This window comes from Diplotaxodon limnothrissa, linkage group LG6 (assembly GCF_057381915.1).
Source record: "Diplotaxodon limnothrissa isolate DT_005_m linkage group LG6, D_limnothrissa_male_GT1.1, whole genome shotgun sequence".
Taxonomy (NCBI): domain Eukaryota; kingdom Metazoa; phylum Chordata; class Actinopteri; order Cichliformes; family Cichlidae; genus Diplotaxodon; species Diplotaxodon limnothrissa.
The window spans coordinates 28895980-28921939 of NC_140601.1; the positions used below are offsets into that span (position 1 = coordinate 28895980).

The 25960-nt window shown below is 38.6% G+C and overlaps 1 protein-coding gene across 1 annotated transcript; it reads left to right on the top strand.

Moving 5' to 3' along the window:
* Positions 1-604: 604 nt before the first annotated feature.
* On the top strand, positions 605-23980 carry pik3r6 (phosphoinositide-3-kinase regulatory subunit 6). The gene is made up of 21 exons (XM_085356099.1): positions 605-684; positions 9834-9918; positions 10023-10127; positions 10532-10623; positions 10859-10927; positions 11440-11572; positions 11808-11877; positions 11997-12195; positions 13055-13202; positions 14262-14348; positions 15213-15456; positions 15715-15993; positions 16769-16868; positions 17093-17215; positions 17913-18020; positions 18169-18271; positions 18364-18428; positions 18611-18701; positions 18789-18850; positions 23296-23405; positions 23605-23980. The coding sequence occupies exons 2-21, from the start codon at positions 9870-9872 to the stop codon at positions 23759-23761; spliced, it is 2394 nt and encodes a 797-aa protein (XP_085212225.1). The 5' UTR covers positions 605-684; positions 9834-9869; the 3' UTR covers positions 23762-23980.
* Positions 23981-25960: the final 1980 nt, after the last annotated feature.

Sequence of the window (25960 nt, forward strand, 5' to 3'; positions counted from 1 at the left end):
ATGACATGACAATCGAGCGAACAGGCGGTTAAATTAGGTACTTTTTGTGTTTAAATGTCAGATAAATGCATGACACCAGTGCCCTCCATCTACATGTGTCCTCTGATGAAAGTGTGATATTTCTTTCTGTAAATTATATTTGTCTATCTATGAAACATCTTCAATTCAGAGATCATTAAAATATGTATATGTCTGCAGAGTAAGTCGACTCAATTTATAGGCTACGTTTACAACATGAATGAACAGTGAATGAACAGAGCAACGTCGGACTGCTCTGAAACTGTAAGTGTTTCATATTATACTGCATGCCACGTCTGAGGTAAAAATGAATACCCTCTGAAATGCAGCGACACCCGTGCGGTCATCTGTAAGTAAAGATATGCACCTTCACACATATATCTTTATATAGAGACATGCATGTAAAACCAGCATTAAACAGTTTAAAATGGCTTTACTGCCACAAACACCAATTATGATCTGTGACATCTATCTAGTCATCTATCGAAGGCTCGTGCTTAGATGATCATTTCTGGTTAAGCGCTCTGATTGGTTTCCGGGCAGTGGGCGTGGTCAGCAGATTGTTCTGCTGTCAGACAGATGACTGGAGAGAAGCGACAGAGACGCAGAAATAGTACAGTAATTTAAGAAGAGCGAATGAAGCTTCCTGCATTAGCTCAACTTTAGGTAAGTTTCCCTAAAAGCTAGAATATCTTCGTTTCACCAACTGCTGACATTTTTAGTTTACTTAACCCGCTGCTCACTCGCGCAAAAGTTGGTGTCGACGACTGTTAAATTGTAGCTAACATACTGAAAGTGATGAAAAATAATTTGCATGCAGTTGTGCATTCAGTTTAAGGTGAAACTGTAAATGGCCTGCGTATTTTTATTGTTTATGCTGTTGTTTTACTTCAGAGATTGGCCGCTTTTTTTTCTCTTTCTTTCTTTCTTTCTTTCTTTCTTTCTTTCTTTCTTTTTGCCTTAACATTGTTTGTGTTTGTACACTGGTACACGATTTTGTCAGCAGTATACACTTACTGTGATATATGGAGATAAGATATGTCAGTGGTTTTAAAGTAGAGCTCCAGGCAGAAATATTTGACAAGAAATTCTGTAGCTGTTGCTCATGACAGCTGCAGTGCCTGGTCTCTCTCGCGCTGTGTGTTGTTGTTTTTTTATTCCGACTATATTTTCTGAATAGTCTCTTACGTGCAAGCTAGCCTGTTCAAAAACCTCCCCACATCCTGGCTTGTGACACGGGAAGACAGGGGGGCGGCGGTTTATTTCAAGATTAGCAAGATTTTGATAACAGTGCCTGATCTGATTGGAGCCCCGGCTCTCTGTTGTGTCTGTTTGAGTCTAAAAGTAAGCCGGAATTTCCTCCAGCTTCCTTGTTTTAGATCTGAGCTTCCTGGCACCACTTTGGGGTTAAGTGGAATGATGGTTAGTTGTAGTTGAAGAAAGCAGATGGTCATTTGTGGGTAGTGAATCAGCAGCTATTTTGAGGGGGGAAAATGGATGATTGTCTCTTTTTAGGCTGTCTGTGAATCGTGATCACTGGTTAAGCAAATGTGCAACAATATCTAGTGAAGCAAAAAGAAATGTAATGTTACTTAAAATCAGACTACTGATGTCAGCTACTGGGTGAGGTTTTTCACTGACAGATGAAGGATGGGTGACTTCACTGCTTAAAATATTTAGGCTATTACCTCATTGACGCGGTTTTGGTTTGGACGGTGTTCAAGGGGAACTCATGAGTATCTTGCAATAGCGGGAATGAACAACAAATGATCATAATATAAATACACAGAATAAGGAAAATTAGTTGCACTTCGTTCATTATAAAGATAACCTTATCAATGCTGCGGTCACTCATAAACAGTTTCTGGGGTGAGTCAAATGCCTGCAGTGAGATAATGCAGCCAAGAAACATGTTCTGGAGTGTTGAGAGGATGACCAGAACAGGTGCACCATGAGACACAGGACCGCATTTAAACTGTCTCGTGTCAGCAGTGGAACAGAACTTACCTATTTAATTTAAGGATGATTAATCATTAAATATAGACTTTAATAGAACTTGCCTATATAAGTTCTATTAATAAGGATAATAATAATCATTAATTATATACTATACCCAATATGCTTATTGTGTAATCAATTATTAATGTGTTCAAAATAACAATAATAAACAATTAATTACATAATTAACTACATAATGCTCATGCTGTAAGCCATGAAACAAAAACAGGGTCAGTGTCATGTGCTGATGTAGTGGCGTTTCTCCACAAAGGATTCTTAGTTCTTAAATGTCAACCACTTAAGGGCAACATTTGGGAGAATTTTGGGAAATGTATCTTAAAGGCATCCTAACAATAATCTCTAAAATAATCTCTAATTTTGTTTAGTAGATCAAAAACCAACAGATGAGAATGCTGGCCCGCATGAGGGCACTGATAGCGCTAGAGACAATGCATTACATTTGTGTTCTGCTGGGAAGTGTTTGGTTGGAATGCTGAAGACAGAGAAGAAAATTCTTAGGAGGAAAAAAAGTGCTCAAGGAAATACTTTAGTTTGTGGCTACGGGCTACAGAAAATGTCTTAATTGTGTCAAGATGGGTCAAGATTGTTCCTGCATCATCATAATTATTGTTGGTCCAGGATCAACACTGAAACTGATCGATCATGTTGTGATGTCATAGCTTTGTGATGTGGGGAACAAAAGTAAAATGAATAAATAACAAAAAATGTTTGACAATGTAGAACTCTCTTCTGGAACAAATATATTATAAAATACAATAAATTAAATATATAATACATTTGGCTTGCTGTTTGCCAAATTTGGCTCAGCCATGTTGGTTTGACACATAACCTAAAGACATGGCAGGAAGGACTTGGGTAGTTTCAGGTGTTGTGGGTCACAAACAACTTAATAAACCTTTTAATAGCTGCTGTTAAATTTAGTTGGAAGAACATCCTCCAACATATCTTCAGGCTGTGTTAACTTCTACGGCTTATTTAAGAATTTGCAGCATAGTCAGACGGCGTGACTTCCCACTACCAGTTACTTGAACTAATGTATTTTCCATATGTCGTATACCATCCTACAAACCACAGTGCACTCTATATCACTCGTTATATAAACAAGAAAATTGAGAAAACTGAATAAACATATTAACAAAAGTGTATTTTTAAAGCAGGTTGGAAAAATAAAAGATATATAAGAGATATGAGATATATGAGAGAAAATAGGAAATAAAATAAATCCTAATCTTTACTTTACTTTAAAATGAATCAAAACAAGTTGGTCAAAATGGCAGCTGCTTTCGTAAGAACAGCTTCACACGTTTGAGCATTTGTGGCTTTCCTTATCGTGAGTGAACTATCTCTACCAGTTACGCTTTTGGACAAAACATTGCGTTTTAGGGTGCCACTTTGCACTACAAGCGTGCGATGACGGCTTGTTTTTTTTCATAGAGTAAATTTTCAGATAGCGAACTTTACTGAGAAAGCTCTGTTTTGAAACTTCTAAAGTTTTTTTTGTCACTTTATAGTTTTCAGATACAGCTTTGGACCAGTGTTAGCCCACACAACCGCTGAATTTTCCCAAACACAAATTCAAAAACACAACCTTGCAGAAAGTGATTATAAAACACACTTAGTTCCACGTATAGCAGATGCCAAAATACAGACGGCCGCAGACTGGCCTCACTTTGAGACACTACCCTTTTGTTTGTTTTAAGGGACATAAAAATAAATGGCAATACTTCTTGGCACAGTTCTGCAACTGTGGGTTCCTTGGAAAGTAGTGGCTCCATCGTAGCCACATTTGTGCTGCTGTTTTTCTTTATGTGACGCACTTGGCACATCCTGTGGCGGTAGCAGCGGGTCACTTTACCCCAAAAGATTTTTTACTTTTTCAAAGTTTACAGCTGTGATTCACTGTCGCCCATTTTTGCCCACTGTGGCTGAATAAGATCTGATATGTGGTTAGACTGGTGATCTTGGGCAGCAAACGAACAATGTTTGTTGTTGAGACCTTTGCAGTAATATTACTGACTACTGCAAGAACAACTACTTGAATTGAAAAAATATATATCAAAACATGAATGTGAGTTAAAGTCCCTATAGGCTATATACTTTCAATAAGGGCACTGCTAACACATACCTCAAACATTTATGTCAGTCAATGAATAAAATTAATTTTCTTATTACATTTCAATCAGTCTTTAGCCATGTGTGTATGAGAGACATTGCACTTGATTAAACAGATAGACTGATAGCAGGGATACCATCTCATCTGTTTGACGGACAGTACTGTAAAGTATTAGGAAACCCAGCCAGACTATTTTCTTGGTTGCCATGTAAGGGAATCAGCTGATTTGTGGCTATATAAGCAAACAAAATATGTGAAACCTATTCGCTGCTTCTTTCTAAAGATGTCTTTACAAACAAGCATGGCAGAACTGCATGTGAAGATTGAATAGCTGATTTAGCTGTCTATAAAAATAGCTTACTATTCATTAAGACCAAAAACATAAATCATTCATACTTCTCTACAGTGCTCCGGTTATCCTCAGGTCTTCTGTCTGAGGTCACAGCTGTACTGTTCTTACAATGCTGTCTGTGTTCAGAGCTGTCGATCATTGAGCTGAATGAATTTAGATGTATGACTGAATGCGAACACTGTTCCAAAATACTTATGTAACAAATGTAACAATAATATTTCAGATGAGTTTCACTTTCATAGCAATGTTTGAGGAAAAGCAGAAAAAAGCACTGTAGTCAGTGTTATGAATGTGTGTAGTTAAACTTGTAGCCTTAAGGGTTTTGCACAAAAAGTTCCTAGTTTGCAAATACTGAATTTGTGTATATCAGCCAGTACAAGTTATGTTTTAAGTGCTTTGTGCGTGGCATGATGTATTTGTTCATGGGTGACTACACACAAGTAAGTGTTAGCTTTCATCGTCATTTGGGTTAAAAATACAATTTTTTGCAAAACTCTTGTTCTTGCGTGTTACCTAATTTAAGCTAAACGCCACATCCTCACATGAACCCTAGTGGTCCAAATGACCCACTTCTTACAGGCAAGGCCTTACCAGACACACACACACAAACTCTCACATGCAGACCTTTAAGGGAAACTTCTCTCTGTCTTGTTTTGTCCAGCTTCCTGTTGCCTGATGGATCTAGCATACTACACTAAGAGGCATACCTGGTGCATGTAAACCTTTAACTTAACTTAACCAGATCCTCCGATCTGAAACTAAAAACCTAAAAGTTTTGTTGCAAATATTTGTATCTCCCCTAAGGAGGAGATAATTCCTTGTTGGGCAAGTTTACACACAAACATGTGCACATTCAAGCACCCAAAAGGACTTCCGCATATTGTCCATTATGTTGATGCAGGAAATCAATTTGATTGATATCCCTTGTTGCTCATGCAAGATTACATGTCTGTTTTTGAAATATCTTTGCAGCTTTCGCTTGTGCAGGTGTGTGTCTGAAAAATTATAGCAGTGTTCAGTTACCTTTGCTTTGTTGTAATCACAGATGACAAACTGTTGGTTATTGAAGAGAGGGACTGTTTTGTTGCTCAATGTGAAGTAATTCACACGTAGAACAAAGTAACAGACAATCAGTGTCTATTCTGGGTTGTATTGTTGTCCATTTCCTGTGTTATTCTGATAACTAGTTTTCTCAATTTTTGCTTTGGGTTTTACTTTATTTTTCTTAATTGACTTCAGTGGGACTTTACACTATGTCTTTTTTTTCCTGAAAAGAAAAAAGAAGTCAAGGAACTTGTTTATGCTTTTTACTGTAAGTGATAACTCACTGTACCACACGCATTAATATTTATGTGAACGAGTCCAAAAGGTGTCACTCCACACTTGTTTTTCAGGTATTACTTGTTGTCTACTTGTGGGTAAAATTGTGCAGATATGTACTGTTGCACTCTGTCCAACTCTGATGTGAGAGACGATTAAACCTGTGTCTGTCAAAAGACCCTAAGCTATCCTAGGTTGGGGATTTCCAATCAAGCAGACACACATATAGCCTCACCTCCCCTGCATGCATCTAAACACCACCTTTCTCTTGCTCTATGAGCACACTTCCACACAGTGCTGTCAGGCCCTTCCTGTTTTCTGAGATGTCTGCAGTGTGCCTCAACGGAAATGAGCGCTCCTGTTTTCTGTTAGGTAGCACCGTCCGAGGCTTCAGCTGACCACTGCAACGCTTGCCAATGACTGCTTGTACAAGAAAGGTGTAGACAGTTGTGTACTGTAATGTAATCAGGAACTGAATGGCATTAACCGTAAATTGTCAACACTCATGGGGAAATTTGTGTCACTGGCATGAGGCCAAAAGGTAAGTGACAGGATGGGACCTCTATATTGACCTACTTTTTTTTTTTTTAAATTTTTTTAAATTATTAACTGTTTGGGTTATTTGTAAGGTTTCAGTGAAATTGGCAGGGCCAGAATGTGCTTTATTGTGGACATGGTGATAATATATCCAGAACAACGCAGCAAAAACACAGGAAGTACAACATGTGAAGTTGGAACTAAGCTGAAAACCGGACTGTTTATACACCTTGGGCTTTGGTAATGAGAAAATGAATGGGAATGAGACACAGTTAAAAACAATGAAGTTAGTCAAGAGAAATAAAGTAAAAAAATAAAGCAAAAATTGAGAAAACTAGTTACCATCCTAGATATAGGATTGCAAAACAACAAGTCATTACAGTTATCAAAAGGGAGTCATGCTTTTGCTGCCGTTGTAACAAGTCACCTCAGGCATCAGATTTATGCATCAGTGTTTGCAAATCGAGACTGAAGGCATACCTTTTTTATCTTTGGGAACTCTTTAATTTAATTAAATCTAATTAAATTCAAATTAAATGTAATTAAGTTTATTTCAAAGCTTTTGGTTTTATTAATAAAGAAATTCTCATTCATTCCTAAATCAAAGAATCAACTTTGTCAGAAGAAGATGCTATTGGAATAGTAAAGAAATTAAAGCATGAACCCCAAACTTCAAAACTTGCAACACTAGAACAATAAACTCAAACTTACCTATATTCACAGGCAGTCCTGAATTTAAATACATGAAAGTTTCAGACTATGAAAATGTCAGAGCAGCTATGCAAACAGTAGGAATGTGGTCATCTCTACCAAACAATCACGTGATCTACTTAAATGAAAAAAGGGCTTTTTTGTTGTAAGGTGCACCATGGTAGTGGTAAGTCGATGGCACAATATGTGTGTGAGTTGTTACAGTGGAATAGTATTTGTGCATGTAGTTACTTGTTTATTACCTGTCTTTGTTTCTGTTTCAGCTAAAAAGTATGAGTGTAATAAATCACACGATCATATGTGTGTTAGGTAAATTTAACTTGACTTAATCTTGTGATTTTATGCATTTTAAATAAACATTGGGTATTTGCTGGTGTATGTCTGCAGTTGTAAATTTTAGCATTGTATTATTTTTGTGCATATATATTTTTGTCAAAAACATGACATATTGCTGCATGAGGATTGCAAACGAACACTTGATACAAAATAGTTTGGAAGAAACCTGAACGTCCAAATAACAAGTGTGTTTTTTAGGAGGTGTAAACAAACCTTTTATATTTATTTACATACCATATATGGATATTGTAATGGATATTGGTAGGACTACATAAGACGACTTAAAGTTCGATGCCTTGATCATGAACATTTTTTTCATTTCAATGTAACGCAGTTAGAAGTCCACCGTCTCACCTTTTGCAGTGCATTTATTGCAGACTGGGATTTTCAAACTGCATATTTAGAAATGCTCTCAATGATAGGGTACATCTATTTTTAAGTTATTTCTGAGTTGAAGTTACTTCTCTCTTTCTCTTCTCTCTCTCTCTCTAAATATAGAGCATTGTCTGCCCACTCATTTGACAGAAAGGAAGTGCTACGTATGTGTCAGCTCCTGTACTGCATTAATGGTTTCACTTGAAAAAGCCAACATAGAGTCTACACTTGCAACCGTGTGTCAGTGAGAGCCAATGTATGCATTTGCGATGCATGTTTATGTGCATGCATGGCTAGTTTTGTGTCTGCATTTGTTTATACCTTAGAGAAACACAAAAATGAAGATAATATCTTGAGCCCTCCTGTGTATTAAAGGGGCCAGCTGCACAGCTGAAGATCTATGAAGAGAAAAAATGAGTGAGAGAGAGAAGGGGGAATGAAAGACAGTGAGAAAGAGAGTGATCATGGTAGAGGCAACCGGAAACTTGTGGTCAAGCAGGCAGCGTTGAACTGCTGAGGCAGTGCTGTTAACACTGTTTTTGAACACGCTGCTTTTCTTAGAGGGATCAGGGCTAAATCCATCATACTAAGTCCTTTCATTGTACAGACCCATTCAGTTGAATGACCTGAATCAGTGTGTGTGTGTGTGTGTGTGTGTGTGTGTGTGTGTGTGTGTGTGTGTGTGTGTGTGTGTGTTAGAGAGAAAGGGAGGAAAAAGGTCAAATGGGTAAACTTAGAGATGGAAGAATAAGTGGCAGGTGTAAAAGTTTATAAACGCGAGAAACCAAGGTATGAGTAAGAAGTCTAAAAATAGAAACAAATCCAAATACGTTCATTTCAGAAACCTGCACAGACCCCCCCCCCCCCCCCCCCCCCCCCCCACACACACACACACACACACACGCACACGCACACGTACCCACACACCCCTCCACACACCTCCCTTCTTCGTAACCAAAAGTAACTGAGCTCGTGCCCACAACTCTTAGCCTCATACAAAAGGAAATACATTCAGAAATGAATCGCTGTCCTCACTTGCGTGTGATTCACGGTCTCACTCGCTTTCAGTCTCTTTGACTCCTGTGACTTACATGTCAGTACAGCCTGTGTAGTGCGTGAATATAGCAGACTTGGGCGATATATTTGCCTGTCCCTATATGGAACAGGGTAAGTTTATGTTATATTATCTCTATTTTACTTTGTGTGTTAGAAATGGATTTGGATGCTTTTTGGTTATAGTGCCATCGTGTATGAAACTAAGAATATAGCTTTTGAGATTTTGTTTTTATTTGTTAGATACTAAGAGGATATCTACTATAGATTCTAAGTGAAAACACTTAGTTGTCATATTTTTATTTCTGTGAGTCTTGGTATGTTATGCTCCCGTCTTTTGCTCCTTCTCTGCTGCAGTTATTTTATTCAGCATTTTTCTGAGTAGTGAAGAGAGCAAATATTTATAACAAGCTGTCTCCATAACTGCAACAGTTCCTTGAAAAACAGGGTGTCTTCCTGATCTCATATACCATTTATCATGAACATAAAGGATCTGAAACTAAACTAACCATGGCCACAATGGGTGGTTAGTTCTCAGTCTTGGGCAAATATCACAATGAATTTGTATTACGGGAGATTTACAGATGACTCATAAACCTGTGTGGGACTTTCTACAAAGTAACTTAAGCACGGGAAGTAGGCTGTATTAATTATAGACACTTTTAATGCTTTTAGGTTGTTCGTGTGGAACCAGTTCTAATTATTTTATCTGTTAACCTTCAGTATGTGGTGTGAGGTGTGTGAGTGTGTAGGTGTTCACGTAGGTAGACTTTGAACACTTACCATACACAAATGCAAAACATGTCTCTTCTGAAGATACATTGAAATAGAGATGTATTGTCACTGTCTGAAAACACATACAGTGCTGGTATTAAAACAAGCCTTTCACTCTGCCCTTAGACAGGCAGAGTGAAAGGCCGTCTGTCCACTTAGTGTTTGTACGCAGACATGACAGAACATAAGTGACGCTCACTTTCCATGTCTATTTCCTGTCTACAGCTGATGGACACATGATGTGTGTGAGACCTGACCAACATGGCCCTATGGGATAGCTCAAAAAACATGTGTAGTATGGAGCCTACAGGTACAGATCACCCACTCAAATAACTATACACAAAGCTCAGTTATGCAAATTTAAAACAGAATCTTTCAGACTTAAACTCCCAGTGTCTCAACTTTTATTATCAGCTGACGGCTCCCCTACAGTTCCAGAGCCAGAGCTCTACCGGAGCATCCAGGCTGTGCTGCCCAGAGAAACCGACCAGCTGCAGCAATCTGACTGTTTCAACAAAGGTAAAAACAAACCAGAAAAAAATCTCAATCGCCTTATCCAAAATAATATCAGATGTAAAAGATGTGATAGTGTTTGTCTGTGTTTACAGCTGAGTCCGTTCTCATGTATAAGATTGCCTATGAGCCACATCATGTGATTATTTTTACTGTGACCAAGTCTGTTCCTTTTTGTAAACTTTTCCACTCAGAGTAGATATTTAGTGAAGCCAGTAAGTATTAGTAGTAAGCACTGTGTGGAATGTTTAGCCATGTCAACAAAACTATGACTCATTCTGTTGGTAGTCATCAACATCTTTTGGATTTGCACTGGTATGGAGAAAAATTTGACACCTTTGGTGAGTGTGTTTAGTTTTCTGTGTTAAAAGCTCATGCGTGCATGTGTGTGTTTGTGCATGTGTGTTCAGGGATGCTGAGATGGACGCTTCATAAGAAGGTTCAAAAGAATCCTGCAAGTAGCTTGTCTCTGGTGTGGTTACTGATAAAGGAGCTGGAAAAGGTACTTGATCTCTAAGTCTCTGAAGCACTACCATTGACACTCTTAAATTACAATTTTAAAGGAAAACATCACCATAAACCAACAAATGCTGACAGCAAACACTGGAGGTTTTGAAAAAAAAAAGCTTCCCTTTTCACACAAAGGAAACTGCAGTTATCTGGGATTCATAGAAACTGAAATTGGATTATTTTATTGAAATATGTGCACCCTGTCATATGATGTGTTATCTCTGCAGGCGGAGAGATGGGACTCTCGCAAATGCATCATCCCATTGCTCCACACACTGATGTATGCCATTTTCCAGGTATGGTTTGTCTGCCGCATTAGTACTCTGTGAAAAGGTACACAAGAGCTGTTTGTTTCTGTTAATTCACTTATTTCTTGTTGTTTGTTTGCATTCTAGGCTTGGTTTTGTTAACGTGAATATAGCTAGCTAAATACATTTAATTGATATATGTGTGGTTATTCTTTTCAATATTTATAAAGTGGTTTACTGGACTGCAAAAATAAAATAAAACCACGCATTGCTTTTAAAGCATGTAAAGTAGTGTGTTTCACTATGGTAATGTCCGTAGCACCTAATAGAAGAATTTTGAGAATTTTGTGTTTTAATTCCTAGAACAAATTGACTTAACAACACTGAGAAAATTATCATTCATAAGCATAAACGCAAAGTTGTAGTTGTGACTTCTACTTGTATTGTAAACCTTGTGTGTGTGTGTGTGTGTGTGTGTGTGTGTGTGTGTGTGTGTGTGTGTGTGTGTGTGTGTGTGTGTGTGTGTGTGTGTGTGTGTGTCCTTAATGGTGACATTCCAGACAGCATATATTCCAGATGAACTCTACAAGCGGGTTTACGACTTCTGTAAGAGGCTGCTGACGTTTCCTCACCCCTATTGCACTGTGGGCCTTAGCTACACAAGACAGATAAAAACTGAACGCTTCATTCCAGGTATTATTTCTGACCTTGACATAGTGATTGAATTTAAAATATGGGGTAAGAAGCTTGTATATGTTAGAACAACATGTTTAAACAGCTGCTGAGGCAGATCAGGGTCAAAAGAGATTGTGCTTTTAAGATTGTGGAACTCACTTCCATTGGACTTAAGATCAACGGACATTTATACCTGTCTCTTTTATGATTATTGCAACCATATAGTACCATTTAATGCTGCTTTAATCTACAGGTCTAATGTACCAGAGGATGGTCATAGCTGAGCAGAGATTAAAAACCGTGCACTATCCCTTCCAAGAGAGGTGAGTTAACTCTAAATAATGTACTTATTGATTGAGTTAAACCCTTTTAGAACTGGATATTTACATTTCCTCAGCTGTCTTCTTTGTTCAGTCTTTAAGTCTTTTTTTTATATCTGCAGGGTTTTTGTTTTAGCTGAACCAGAGGTCTTCTCTGAGTCCTTGGTAACAGTTGTGTCGGGGGATTTTGAGGTATCAGCTACATCTTCAGGTCAATTTCTAAATCCTCTAGATCACATGCGCAGTGTGGTACAACACTCTATACAGGCTGCTTTAGGAGATGAGCATTGCCATGGGCCAAAACTCGCTCAAGCCCTCAAGGTCAGTACACTTGTTCTTATTATTGGAGTTATGTTTTGTAGCAGTGTAAAGTTAAATGTGGACATTTTCTATATGCCTCACTTGTTTGTTTGTTTGTTTGTTTTTAATTAGACCTGGTATAGAAGTCACTGTTTCATTTGAACTTCACCATCTAGGACAAATGTGACTCACATAGTGTGAACACATCCTGGTCCCTCTCCCCACTCATGCAGAATAAATTTTCTGAGAATTACAGTTGAAATTAGTCAGTGATTGGTAGAAGTAAGATCGGATGTTTGGGTAAACATACTGCAGAAAAGATGACGATCTAGCGAAAGCATTGAGGAAGCACTGCTGAGTTTAACAGGTTCTGTAGAAAGCCATTTAATTATTTATTTTTAATAATAGTAAGTCATACGAAGAGGATATTCTGTATTTTTTATTATCACGTGAATTGCGCGGCAGACCACCGCCGCTGGTCGCCCGCTAAGGACAAGACGTGAATATGTATTACACTTGTGGGGAGGCTCAAGTCAATGATGAAGGGTGCACAAAGCAATCATGCGCCTGACCTAGTTCAAGTGACATGCTTGAATCATGTTTCTGTTGGTGGCAAGAAGGAGCTCTTATATAACAGCTGGATATAAAATTGTGTAGAGTCATACCAAACATCATGAATAACGGGGTGTTGTTTCTGAGCTGCATGGTGGAAATGTCTCCTGGCACCGGTCCTAAGATAGCACCTCAGCAGAACACACACAGGGGCAGGCATACGCACATTTATGACCTCTCACCTCTTTGCTATGAATACATCATCTGTATATGTTTATTTTCCCGAGAGCGTGTGTGTTCAGCCAGTTGTTTGTCTGTTTTGCAACAGGACATGGGGCAAGAAGTTGAGCCATATTTTCAGGAAGTGTTGGCGTCGCTAGAGCAGAGCTTGGAGGAGGGCGTCAGAGGGGAGGGGGGAGTGCTGAGGAGCCGTCTTCTCCAGCTGTACAACGAGATTCTTGCCAATGCAGACTCAGGTAGGATTTCTCTGAAAAGCAAATGCAGAGCTGTGCCAGACCACATTTCTGTTGGCCAAGGTTCGTCTGTCTGAGTCATACATGAACTTACAGGTTTAGGTAGACATGAAAGAAAGTGAAAGAAGTTCAAGAACCACAGTCACATCAAGAGGCAGAAGCCAAATGGAAAATGAAAAATCAAGAAGTGATAACATCTGGTGTACCTGCTCTCTTGATATTAATTGATAAAAATAGTCATTACAGTCTCCATGAAGTAGAAAGAAGGTGCACATGTATAATTTATAGTCTTTATAGTCCTAACTACCCTTATTTAACCATCTTAAGCTTGGAATCTGCTGACCTGTTGGGCATTCAGGGCTTTTTCAGCTTGCAGTCAGGGGAGTATTGAAATGCTAAGGCTCTTGTTTTTTTTTTTACTAAAGTAATCTGTGAGTACTCTTTACATTCAGATCAAAAATGCCTGCAGTGTCACATTTCAAAAATTATTGTGGTTGGGAAAAATAGACCTTTGCAAGTTTCTAGGGCTTTGTTGGGTTGTAATTATAGCAGGATAATCAACAAAAATGAACGAGTGTAGAAATTATGTCGTTGCAAACTGTATGACAGAAGCTCTTCATTTGGTGTGTCCAAAGCATCTCAACATTAAAAGGGCCAAATCTCAGTCTAACCAAGCTGTGAACTGTAAACCAGTCAGTGTATTTTTCAAGCATTATCTCTGATGGACATGTTTTATATAACAATGTGGCCTGGATTCATCGCCTGTTGCTAAGATCAAACACGACCTTCTGTTTAGCTGTTTCCCCCATGGCCAATGTGTAAAGTCAGCTGTATGTATTATTAGTATTTCCAGGTATACATTTTCATGACACTCTTTTCCCTGCTGTTATCACATCGGTTTATCTGATGAATCTGCCCTGGCTTCATCACAGCTGGAACACTGAAGGATAGACAGGGGTGTTTACACAGAGGAAGTTGTAGAGTTAGCCAGTGCTTTTTTTAATATTCATTGTGACAGTTTTGGTCTCTTCCTCTCTCTGCTTTCCGCTGTGTGTGTTGCAGAACCATTGTCTGGTGGACCACTATGTGACTGCCCTCTTCCTAACCCAGAGATGAGCTTCCACCTGTGGACAGCGGATCTGGATATTTGTGAGTGTCTCTTAATGCTGGCGGGACTCTAGAGGATGTTGTTGCAAACAGTAAGCTGAGATGAATTAGGCCGAGACTTGGGTGATACACCAAAAATAAAAAATCCATCATCTGACTTAAGGGGAAAAAATATGTTTTTATATCTTTGCTGAATTGCTTCCTTGTTTGATATTAGAAACATGATGCCAAGTTTGGTTTTGTTCCACAAATCTACCTTTTGTCCTTTCTCGCAACAGTAATAGTTAAAAATTCAGTCCAAATCAAAGCTTATTGAGAAAGAGAAGCTTTTTTAAATAGTTAGTGCAGATATGATTTCATTCAGTTACCAAATAACACTTTTTAATATACCTGAAACCAGTAAAGTCAAACTACAAGAGTCAGTCTGACACTGAACATTAATTAACATTGATTTCACTTATCAGAGATTAACACACTTAATGCAACAACATAATTTAAGCCCATATTGAACTGAATCAGTGGAGCCCTCAGAGTGACTATAGCTGAAGCGAGTGTACGTTTATTGAAATTTAAAATGATTTTTAAATTAAAACTAAATGTGTACACTGCAGTCTGGCACAATAGAGAATACCTCTCTGAGCACAACTAAGGACTCCTACTGAAAGATTCACACATAATTGGGAAACTAGTTTGTTGAAGATGTGACTTAAAGCAGCATCTGAAGTAGTCATGTGATTGTGTAGACAAAAGTATGACAACTGTCAGTAAGTAATGCGGTAAGACCAGATGTGACATTTATTGAAAGGACTCACATACTGTAGCTCAGTGTATATGAGTCTATATGACTCCATATGAGTAACATTATCTGTATTGCATGTGCATAACAAATGTTCAAACTGTTGACAGGGCGAGAGCTGGCCAAGTGGCTTCGATCCAGTTCCATGTCAGAACAGTTCTCCATCATTGAAGAGCAGGAGGACCCCGAGTTGGGTGAATCACCCATTGACATGATGCCATGTGACATGACGCGCTTTTCCATTATGTCCAACGACAGCGGTATTGAAAGGGACCTGCCGCCCAGCACTGAGCCGTCCCAACTGCCATCTTTGGATGCCGTCAGCATGACTGGACCATGGGAACAATCCAAAAAGTAAATCTAATAATTTCTATTTCGTCATAATAACAAGTTTCATTGTAGTTTGCATGGTTTAATATGCAGGTTTTGTACTGTAGCATAGTGCAAAACTCCGGTCTGTTTTCCAAAGCATGCTTTTGAGCCACAGTATTTCATGTAAATTGCCCCCAAAGTCATGTGAAATATGGTTGTACCTAAAGGTCCTCATCAATAGCATGCATACTGTAGGAAGCGTTCATACAATGATTTAATGCTCATACCTTCTTGTTCCAGTGAGCAAGACTCAAAACTGTTGAGGCGCGGAGGCATCAAAATGAAACCAAGCGTAAAAGACAGTATGGTGCTGATACAGGAAAATATGGAGGACCAGGCAAGCCTCACAGGAGCGGGAGGGAGGGGAGGAAGAAGAGGGATGACTTTGCAGAGAAGAGCAGGAAGCAGTGTGATGCACAACCCCTTCTCCAAGCAGCAGAGACAACTTACTGCCAGGATAGTCATCATGGGGACTGATAGGGTGCTGGGCCGCCTAGCTAAAGCCTATTACTTCTTCAGGTGAGGGACTACTCACATCACACAATGAATACAGTTTTTGATGACGATGCATTGACCAATTTTGCTTTGGCGCTTTTAGTATTCTAGGTTCTTATGTGGCCAAATATATAGCTTTTATTTGTTTGCTACTGCAAGCTGTGACACATCATTTATGATTTCTGCTACTTTATTACGCTATACTGTAGTCACTTTCGAGACAGAAACCAACAGAGCAAATTTAGCAGTGTCTAAACAGATGCAGCTGGGAACTGTCTCTTGTGGTTTAAATCTACATGTAGCTACATAGGTTTTCTTTCTCATGACTTTACTGGTCAGTGTTTGTTTGCGGTTTTTTCTCACTAGATTAAGTACACAGTACCTGGAATGTCTTTTTACAGAGAAAAATTAAAGTAAGCATGAGAAGCTCAGATTATTCAAATAGAGGATATAAGCAAACTGTATTTCTGTGTGATGTTAAATGTGTTTGTTGTAGTATAACAATGACCGCTCTTTCTATTTTAGGGAACATATTTTAACTGTGTGACAGTTGTGCAGGTACATTAACTGAAAAATGAAATAAAATGATGTCATAACAGCAATAGGAAGCTACAGTAGGAGGAAAATCGTTACATCAAATCTTGAATTACAATTTGTGTTCACAGTTACTTAGTTTACTTTATTACTGGTCTATGAATCAAGAGTACTTTTTCTATTGTAGGTATCTGGCTAAATGTTAAAATCCAATCATGCTCAACACACTTTAAACTCCTCATGAATCTCTGGTTTGCTTTTGCAGAAAAAGGGAAGCACGAAGGCTTTTTCTCACAATGAAAGTCGACCTCCAGTTTTACTACATCCCTGTTTGCAGTCCCAAGAGTCCCAGCTCCCCAGTTAAAGTAAGGGAACTTCCTCTTTTCAGCACACCACTGATTATTTGGTAAATAACAAACCTCAAAAGATAAAAAAAAACTGAATGGCTTCTGTTTAACCAGAAGATCAGTATGTGAAACTTCATATTCACAAAGTTTAGTTTATTCTCTGCAGTAGTGGATTGGTGCTTTGATGTAATGAGCCACATTTAAGGTATTTATGGTTTCATTTCCATGTTCCTTGTTTGTAGGAAAACCACCAACAATCCAAGGGGGATTCCTGCACTCTTGGTTCCTATTTGAGCAACGTTGACCCATGGTACAACTGCAACATCAAGAGCTTGGGTAGAATGATTCCCAACCTGGCTAAGATGGTACGATAAAACATATTTAAAAGCAGGGTTTTGTTAGATACTTAAAATGTATAACTAAATGAGAGTGGAGAATTACTGTAGACAGTGGCAGTGTGTGTTGGAGTGCTTGAGGTAAAGCACAGGAAATTGCATTGCATAACATACTGTGAGGAAAATAAATATGTTGATTTCACTGAAACCACAAGTAAAGTAAGCTTATATCAAAGATTTCTTGACACTGCTCTGTAAACTCAAACAGGAAATAGAAGACTTCTGAAACTGGAAAATGAACAGTGATATACATGCATGTAAACTACTGTTACAGTTCATTGTTTGATGTGAGTTTGGCATTTGAAAAATGAAGAAGTTTCTTCGTTGCAGAAACTTCTCAGTATACTCTGGCAAAGCTATTTCCTTCTTTCTTTTCCTCATACTTAGATTAAATTCATATGTAAAATAAAGTTTTATATGCCATCGCTTTGGGTTCGTATGGTGCATAAGAGTTCAAACTGAAACACAAACTCTGAAACTGTCAACTTAAAGAACAGTAGCTTTAGCATAGTACCAAAATTAACAAGCGCTGTTGCATTTCCTGCCTTTCGTGGACTATTTAGTGACATCTATTTCAGATACAGTTGATTGATGTGCAATCAAAATGACTATGCAGTTACAACATTGTGCAGTCAGGTTAATTTTACAGGTCTTTTGTTTTCTATAGCAACAAGCAAGCAGCGAGAGGCAAAAAGAGCCCTTCATCTCTGATATAATTTCCTATTATGTCCGTACTGGTCAGCAGCCGGTCTACTTCGCTATCTACTTTGTTAAGGTAACATTACATATTTTCTTTGTGGTCTTTTTTTTTTCTTCTTTTCATCAGTGAAAACAAAATTTATTCAACACAATGCATGTGAGCATTGTCAGTGTCTTTTTTCAAATATAAACAAATTTTTTAAACGTTGTGTCATTTCCATTAGATCTCATTCAACATCATGACGAAGGAGCCAGTGGAGGAAGTGTTTCTTACCCATCTGGACATGGAGTTCCCTGAATTCAGGCATATCACTGCGTCAGTTAGAGGTAAATTGTTCTTAGAAGTGTTTTTCCCAGTATTCTATGTTTTACTGTAACTGTGCACAGTCAAGTTTAACCACATTCCTCTAACCAACAAGGAGATAAACACAGGAAGAGCTCGGGGGAGGTATGCGGAGCTATGGTCTCAATGAATTACAGAAAGGTAAATTTCATTTTTTTTCTTGGATTGCTATTAGTGCTAGTTTAGCCAAACTTCTTAACAGTTACCAGAAGATGTGCTGAAAAATTTCCCACTCCTGATTCTGTAGCTTGTGTTGATGCATTTGTGTGAATGCATAACCACTCATTCTCACTTGTTTGTGTCGTGGTTCTGTATGAGTGCAGGTGACATTAAGTGGCCGTGACATCGATGAAGGGATTTCGGTCAGGATGACAGGTGCTCGGATCAATGCCATTCCTTCCAATGAAGCAGAAGGTGCAGAATTTTCTCAATGAGTCATGCTTTCAGTAGTTTTGTCAATACGTTTTTAAGTTCTGTGTTTTCTTATCCTTTATGTTGTAGATCTAAACTGTCTGACACTGATGATAAATGAAACCTCCGTAAAGACGAAAAACAACACTGTGGTGAGTTGACCAGATACCACAAGCATATATATATATATATATATATATATATATATATATACATATATATATACATATATATATACATATATATATATATATATATATATATATACATATATATATATATTAGGGGTGCAACGATACACAAAATTCACGGTTCGGTTCGGTTCGATACTTTGGTGTCACGGTTCGATATTTTTTCGATACAAAAAAATGTTCATGCATTTTTAATTTGTCATTTATTAAAATTATAAATATATATTTTAACTCAAAAGTACAGTTTTTAAATTTAACCCTAACCCTTGTGCGTGTTTTTTATTTTGACAGCGAATGCGCACCTGCGGACCACTTATGTGCAGCCCTGGTTATTTAGCTCGTCATATCGCAGCCACAGAAATTCTTTTGTCCATGAAACCATAAAGCTGCACTTTCTTTTTGCCTTATAGTCTGATTTGTCATAACTTCTCCGTTTTGTGGTAAGCTTTTCTTTGGCTGTCACTTCTTCACCCTGACCTGTCTTATTTGGCTCAGCAGAACTGAAATGCTTTTACACACTCACTCACATAAGCTCAGCGATTCTCTGCGCGATCAACCTCTCACATGTGTAAGCTGCGGGAGATTTCACTTGTCATGTTTGCATAGTAAGCTAACGATTAATAAGACGATGTCAGAGGAATTGGTGCACAAATTATCATCACTCACAGATCAGTGCTGTCGCTCTCTATACACAGTTCGCACGATTGCAAAGTGAAAGCAAAAAAACAAGCGCAAATTCAAACGCGATTTCAATATGTCACATATTGACAGTGGCTCACCGATGCCAATGACATAATTACCCAGCTACATTTCTGAAAGAATGCAAAAGCATTGACATATATTTTTCCTACAATAGCCCGACGGGCAGGGAAGAGAAAGATTTTGGTAGCCCGACTGAAAAAAATCGCTAGCTCCAGGACGTCGGGCTAGCGATATTGCAAGCCCTGTATCTGATTGAGGAATCACTCATCTTTGGAAAAGAGAGTTTATTACAGAGAAATGGCTCTTTCCAAAATAAAAGCTATACTATCCGCTTCTTCTGGGCTATATTCTCAGCAGCATAAGGAGAATCATGTGCTAACAGCTGTCTAAATGACTCGGCTAAAGTTAGTAGCATGCTTGCTTTTTTTTGTCTGCTTCCACTTGTCTTTGCACTAGGATGATGTCGGCGTAAATGTGCAGTCATATTCGTTGTGTTCCCACTAGTGCTTTCAGGTTAATCTCGTTGAAATGACCTTAACGCCACAACACGGCAAATCTCCGTTAACGAGCTACCGCCGATCGCTCCGTGCATGGGGCTAGACGGCCAACACGTTAACGAGCTAACTGCGCTAACACACTAGTTCACACCAATGTAATTGAGCATTGCATGGCACATCCAACATACTGTTTTACTTTAGTCCATGACTCGCTTACCTTCAGGGTCATACGTCACATGAAAACCAAAATAATTCCAAACGCCAGATCTGAATGAGGTTCAATTTGCCTGTTGCAAGTAGAGCTTAACTTCTGTCTCGCTAGCTTGCCCTGCGCTCTTCCTTCTGACTATGCTGTCTGTGTTGAGCGCTCAGTGGATCTGCGCTCGACAGTGCAGCCTAGGCGGAGTAGTCGAACACAGATTCACTGAGCGCTCAACACAGACAGCATCGTCAGAAGGAAAATTGATAAAATAAATTACAAATGTTGTATTGTTCGATACATATGCGTACCGAACCGAAAGCACTGTATCGAACGGTTCAATATCGATACGAATATCGTTGCACCCCTAATATATATATATATACATACATATATATATATATATATATATATATATATATATATATATATATATATATATATATATATATATATATATATATATATATATATGTATGTATATATATGTAATCAATCCAGGCAGTGCACCACCTGTGCACTGCCTGGATTGATTACAAGAAGGCCTATGACTCAATGCCCCACAGCTGGATACTGGAATGCCTAGAATTGTACAAGATCAATGGGACCCTAAGAGCCTTCATCAGGAACTCAATGGGGATGTGGCGTACAACACTAGAGGCCAACTCCAAGCCCATAGCACAAGTCACCATCAAGTGCGGGATCTACCAAGGAGATGCTCTGTCCCCACTGCTGTTCTGCATAGGCCTGAACCCCCTCAGTGAGATCATTAACAAGACTGGCTACGGATACCAACTACGGAACGGAGCAGTTGTCAGCCACCTCCTGTACATGGATGACATCAAGCTGTATGCCAAGAGTGAACGAGACATCGATTCACTGATCCACACTACCAGGCTATACAGCAATGACATTGGAATGTCGTTCGGACTGGAGAAGTGTAGTCGGATGGTAACAAAGAGAGGGAAGGTAGTCAGAACTGAGGGGATTGAACTACCAGAAGGAAACATTGCAGACATAGAGGACAGTTACAAGTACTTGGGGATCCCGCAGGCGAATGGGAACCATGAAGAGGCTGCTAGAAAGGCTGCAACCACCAAGTACCTGCAGAGGGTCAGGCAAGTCCTGAGGAGTCAGCTGAATGGTAAGAACAAGATCCGGGCCATCAACACGTACGCCCTGCCCGTGATCAGGTACCCTGCTGGGGTAATAGGCTGGCCAAAGGAGGAGATAGAAGCCACTGACATAAAGACAAGAAAGCTCCTTACCATGCATGGAGGGTTTCACCCCAAGTCCAGCACCCTGAGGCTGTACGCTAAGCGGAAGGAAGGGGGCCGGGGACTGGTGAGTGTCAGCACCACAGTCCAGGATGAGACAACGAACATCCAAGAATACATTGGGAAGATGGCCCCAACTGACCGAGTGCTCAGTGAATACCTCAGGCAGCAGAAACCCAAGAAAGAGGAGGGAGACGAGGAACCATCATGGAAGGACAGGCCCCTGCACGGTATGTACCACCGGCAGATAGAGGAGGTGGCTGATATCCAGAAATCCTACCAGTGGCTGGACAAAGCTGGACTGAAAGACAGCACAGAGGCACTAATCATGGCAGCACAAGAACAAGCTCTGAGCACAAGATCCATAGAGGCTGGGGTCTATCACACCAGGCAAGACCCCAGGTGCAGGCTGTGTAAAGATGCCCCAGAGACAATCCAGCACATAACAGCAGGGTGCAAGATGCTAGCAGGCAAGGCATACATGGAACGCCATAACCAAGTGGCCGGCATAGTGTACAGGAACATCTGTGCCGAGTATAACCTGGAAGTCCCGAGGTCAAAATGGGAGATGCCCCCAAGGGTGGTGGAGAATGACCGAGCTAAGATCCTGTGGGACTTCCAGATACAGACGGACAAAATGGTGGTGGCTAACCAACCGGACATAGTGGTGGTAGACAAACAGAAGAAGACGGCCGTAGTGATCGATGTAGCGGTTCCGAATGACAGCAATATCAGGAAGAAGGAACACGAGAAGCTGGAGAAATACCAAGGGCTCAGAGAAGAGCTTGAGAGGATGTGGAGGGTGAAGGTAACGGTGGTCCCCGTGGTAATTGGAGCACTAGGTGCGGTGACTCCCAAGCTAGGCGAGTGGCTCCAGCAGATCCCGGGAACAACATCGGAGATCTCTGTCCAGAAGAGCGCAGTCCTGGGAACAGCTAAGATACTGCGCAGGACCCTCAAGCTCCCAGGCCTCTGGTAGAGGACCCGAGCTTGAAGGATAAACCGCCCGCAGGGGCGTGCTGGGTGTTATATATATATATATATATATATATGTGTATGTATATATATGTATATGTATATATATATATGTGTATGTATATATATGTATATGTATGTATATATATGTATATGTATGTATATGTATATGTATGTATATGTATATATATGTATGTATATGTATATATATGTATGTATATGTATATATATATGTATATATATATATATGTATGTATGTATGTATATGTATATATATATATATATATATATATATATATATATGTGTATGTATATATATGTATATGTATATATATATATGTGTATGTATATATATGTATATGTATGTATATATATGTATATGTATGTATATGTATATGTATGTATATGTATATATATATATATATATATATATATGTGTATGTATATATATGTATATGTATATATATATATGTGTATGTATATATATGTATATGTATGTATATATATGTATATGTATGTATATGTATATGTATGTATATGTATATATATGTATGTATATGTATATATATGTATGTATATGTATATATATATGTATATATATATATATGTATGTATGTATGTATATGTATATATATATATATATATATATATATATATATATATATATATATATATATATATATATATATATATATATATATATATGTATATGTATATATGTGCAAATATTTTTTAACAAAGTGCATTATTTTGCAGGAGCCGCCAAAGTTTCGAACCAGCAACATTAAAATTCGCACTTTGGAGAGACGTTCTTTCACTGTTATACTGGACAGAGATGATTCCAGGACCTACAGAAATGTGCAGAGGTAAAAGAGTGTAGTCTAAGTTGTATTGTCAGTGTATTTTGCTTGGTGTCTCATTGGTAAAGGGAAAAAATGTGTGATGCTACATTGCTAACAACTACAACAGTACTAGTTGGTAAAAGAGAGCTGCAGTTGGTTCGGGAGCTAATTAGTTTCCACGCAGTCCAAACTGATCTCCATGTTAAATATGTTTTTGTTTTAGCATCGAGGTCTCGCCCTGTGTGGATCCAGGATACTGTGTCCAGAAAACAATGAGGTCCAAATACAAGTTGGAAGAGGATAAAGATGCTGGACTGAGCAAGTACATGAACAAAGGACTTCCTCTGCCAATTAATACATTTGCTGGCATCATCAACTGATGTGATGAAGTGACCCCACAGAGACACTTTTAGTAGTTGTGGCAGTGGCAATGACCTTTCTCTCTTTTAAACATCTAATCCAGCAAATGAATAGAAATCACCTCTGAGTCATGATGAGCTGCTTCCGAAACTAGAGTTTCACTCCGTCAATCTGAAATGACTGGCACATTGACTGGCAGTACTAGTGTCAACTTTTGCAGTTAATGAAATAACCTGTAGGCTGCTTTTATAGTCACAGGACAACTTTTTTTTTTACTGCAGGTTATGATTAAACCTGACGGTGTTCATTCAATGTTGTACAATGAGTACAATGTTGTCTCTGACAGTGGAGAGATCAGCAACAAGCAAAAGCACGTAGCTGATGAGTATTTGGATCAACAGTCATGTGGCATAATAAAAACTCAGCAATCTGGAAATTTTGCTTCAAAAAGCTATCACTTAGTGGAGCAGATCTGATTTTGTAACAGTTGCTCTACTTCATAGACACTACCGTTTTCTGCTTCTTTGACACACACACACACACAAACACACAGTATACACACAAGAATGCTGACAAACATGACCTGTCACCTACTGAAATATTCAAATTATTGAAAAGCTGGTACGATGACAGCTGTCGCTTCCTCTTGCTTTTGTCCTGACACAATCTTTCAAATACCTTTTTATCCATATACATGTTACATAATGTAAGCTGTTAATAGGGTGCTACTGTTTACTGTAGTTTTTGGTTTAGTGTTTGGGAACTTTTTTGAATTCTAGACTCACACTGTAAAAACTAAAACACTGTGCAATGTCAGATATTACTACAAAAAAAAAAAACAGCACGCACAGCTACTGTCTACCAAACAGAAGTGACAGATTACAGTTTGCCTGCCTTGTAATGTATGTGACAAACAGCTAAACAGTGGTCAGTAAATGTCTCCAGTCTGCTGAAGTGTGAAAATTACCCCTAAGACCAATCCACGTACTGCACTGTGTTAGATGAAGTAGATAAGTTGCACTAAAACTGCATAATTGTTGATCAATTTATTTTAGGAAAAACTTTGTGTGAGGTGTACAACATGTTACTGTGTAATTGTAATTACTGTATATGTCATAATTGTAGAAACATTCGTGTGACATGCAGTCATCATATGATATGCTAGATGTATGGCTGATTGAGATCTGACACAATCATTGCTTCAGATGTTTATGCAAAAAGGTTGTGTGGCTATAGGTGTGAGTCTGGGGGGCAAAGGTCTCAAACTCAGGAAATGGAAATGATGCGTTACGATGTATGTGGCAAAAAAAAAAAAAAAAATCAAGTGTGTGTATGTGTGTCAAATAGCATTGCTGGGTAAAATCACAAGTTTGAAAATCATGATATATTTTGCACATTATTTTCTTATATATCATATATTAAGTATGGTTCCAAATGTAATTGTGTAAATAACCGTGATTGTGTAAAATAAATTTAGTTTTTTTTAACTTGGAGTCTTGGATTCTTATAACAACCACGGGGGATTTACAGTGTTATGTGCATAGATTGTTGGTCAAAGTCGGCAAGATTTAATTCAAGGGATTATACAAAAAGTTTGCATTAACTGTTTAGAAATTACAGTCATTTTTATACACAGACCCCTATTTTCAGAGGTTCAAAATTAATCGACAAGCAGTTTCATGGCCACCTGAGACGTCTTCCCTTGCTTTATTGTGAAGCAGTCATTCAAAAAATGCTTTTCACTGTAATTTTAAATATCAGTTCCAAAGAGAACCTTTGGGAAAGCGAAGATTGTCGCCACTAAAGCTGGGAAAAAAAAGCTGCAATGACCAGTTCAGCAACACCAAACAACCTGAAAGACCACAAAAGGCAGCTGAAATGATGAATTATTTCCATGGTTAAGAAAAAAGACTTCATAACATCTAAAAAAAAACTCAAGACGAGGAGAAGGTAGGTGTATCATCATCATCATCATCATTACAGTCAAGAGACGCCTTCATTCACGAATGAATGCCTTCATGGAAATAAACAACAGGGTTCACAACAAGGTGAAAACCACTAATCATACCCAAGAACAGGAAGACCAAATAAGAATTTAGCAGAAGACATAACATAAGCATAACTGATTTTTGGAATTAATGACCAGGAAATAAATAAAGAAATAAAAATGATCCATGCACTTGAAAGTATGTTTGCTTGTCCAATTAATTCTGAGCCTC

Coding starts and splice junctions, on each gene's coding strand:
- pik3r6 (XM_085356099.1), top strand. CDS start 9,870: ATGGCCCTATGGGATAGCTCAAAAAACATGTGTAGTATGGAGCCTACA. Junction 9,919..10,022: donor GTGTAGTATGGAGCCTACAG/GTACAGATCACC, acceptor TTTTATTATCAG/CTGACGGCTCCCCTACAGTT. Junction 11,573..11,807: donor AACTGAACGCTTCATTCCAG/GTATTATTTCTG, acceptor TTTAATCTACAG/GTCTAATGTACCAGAGGATG.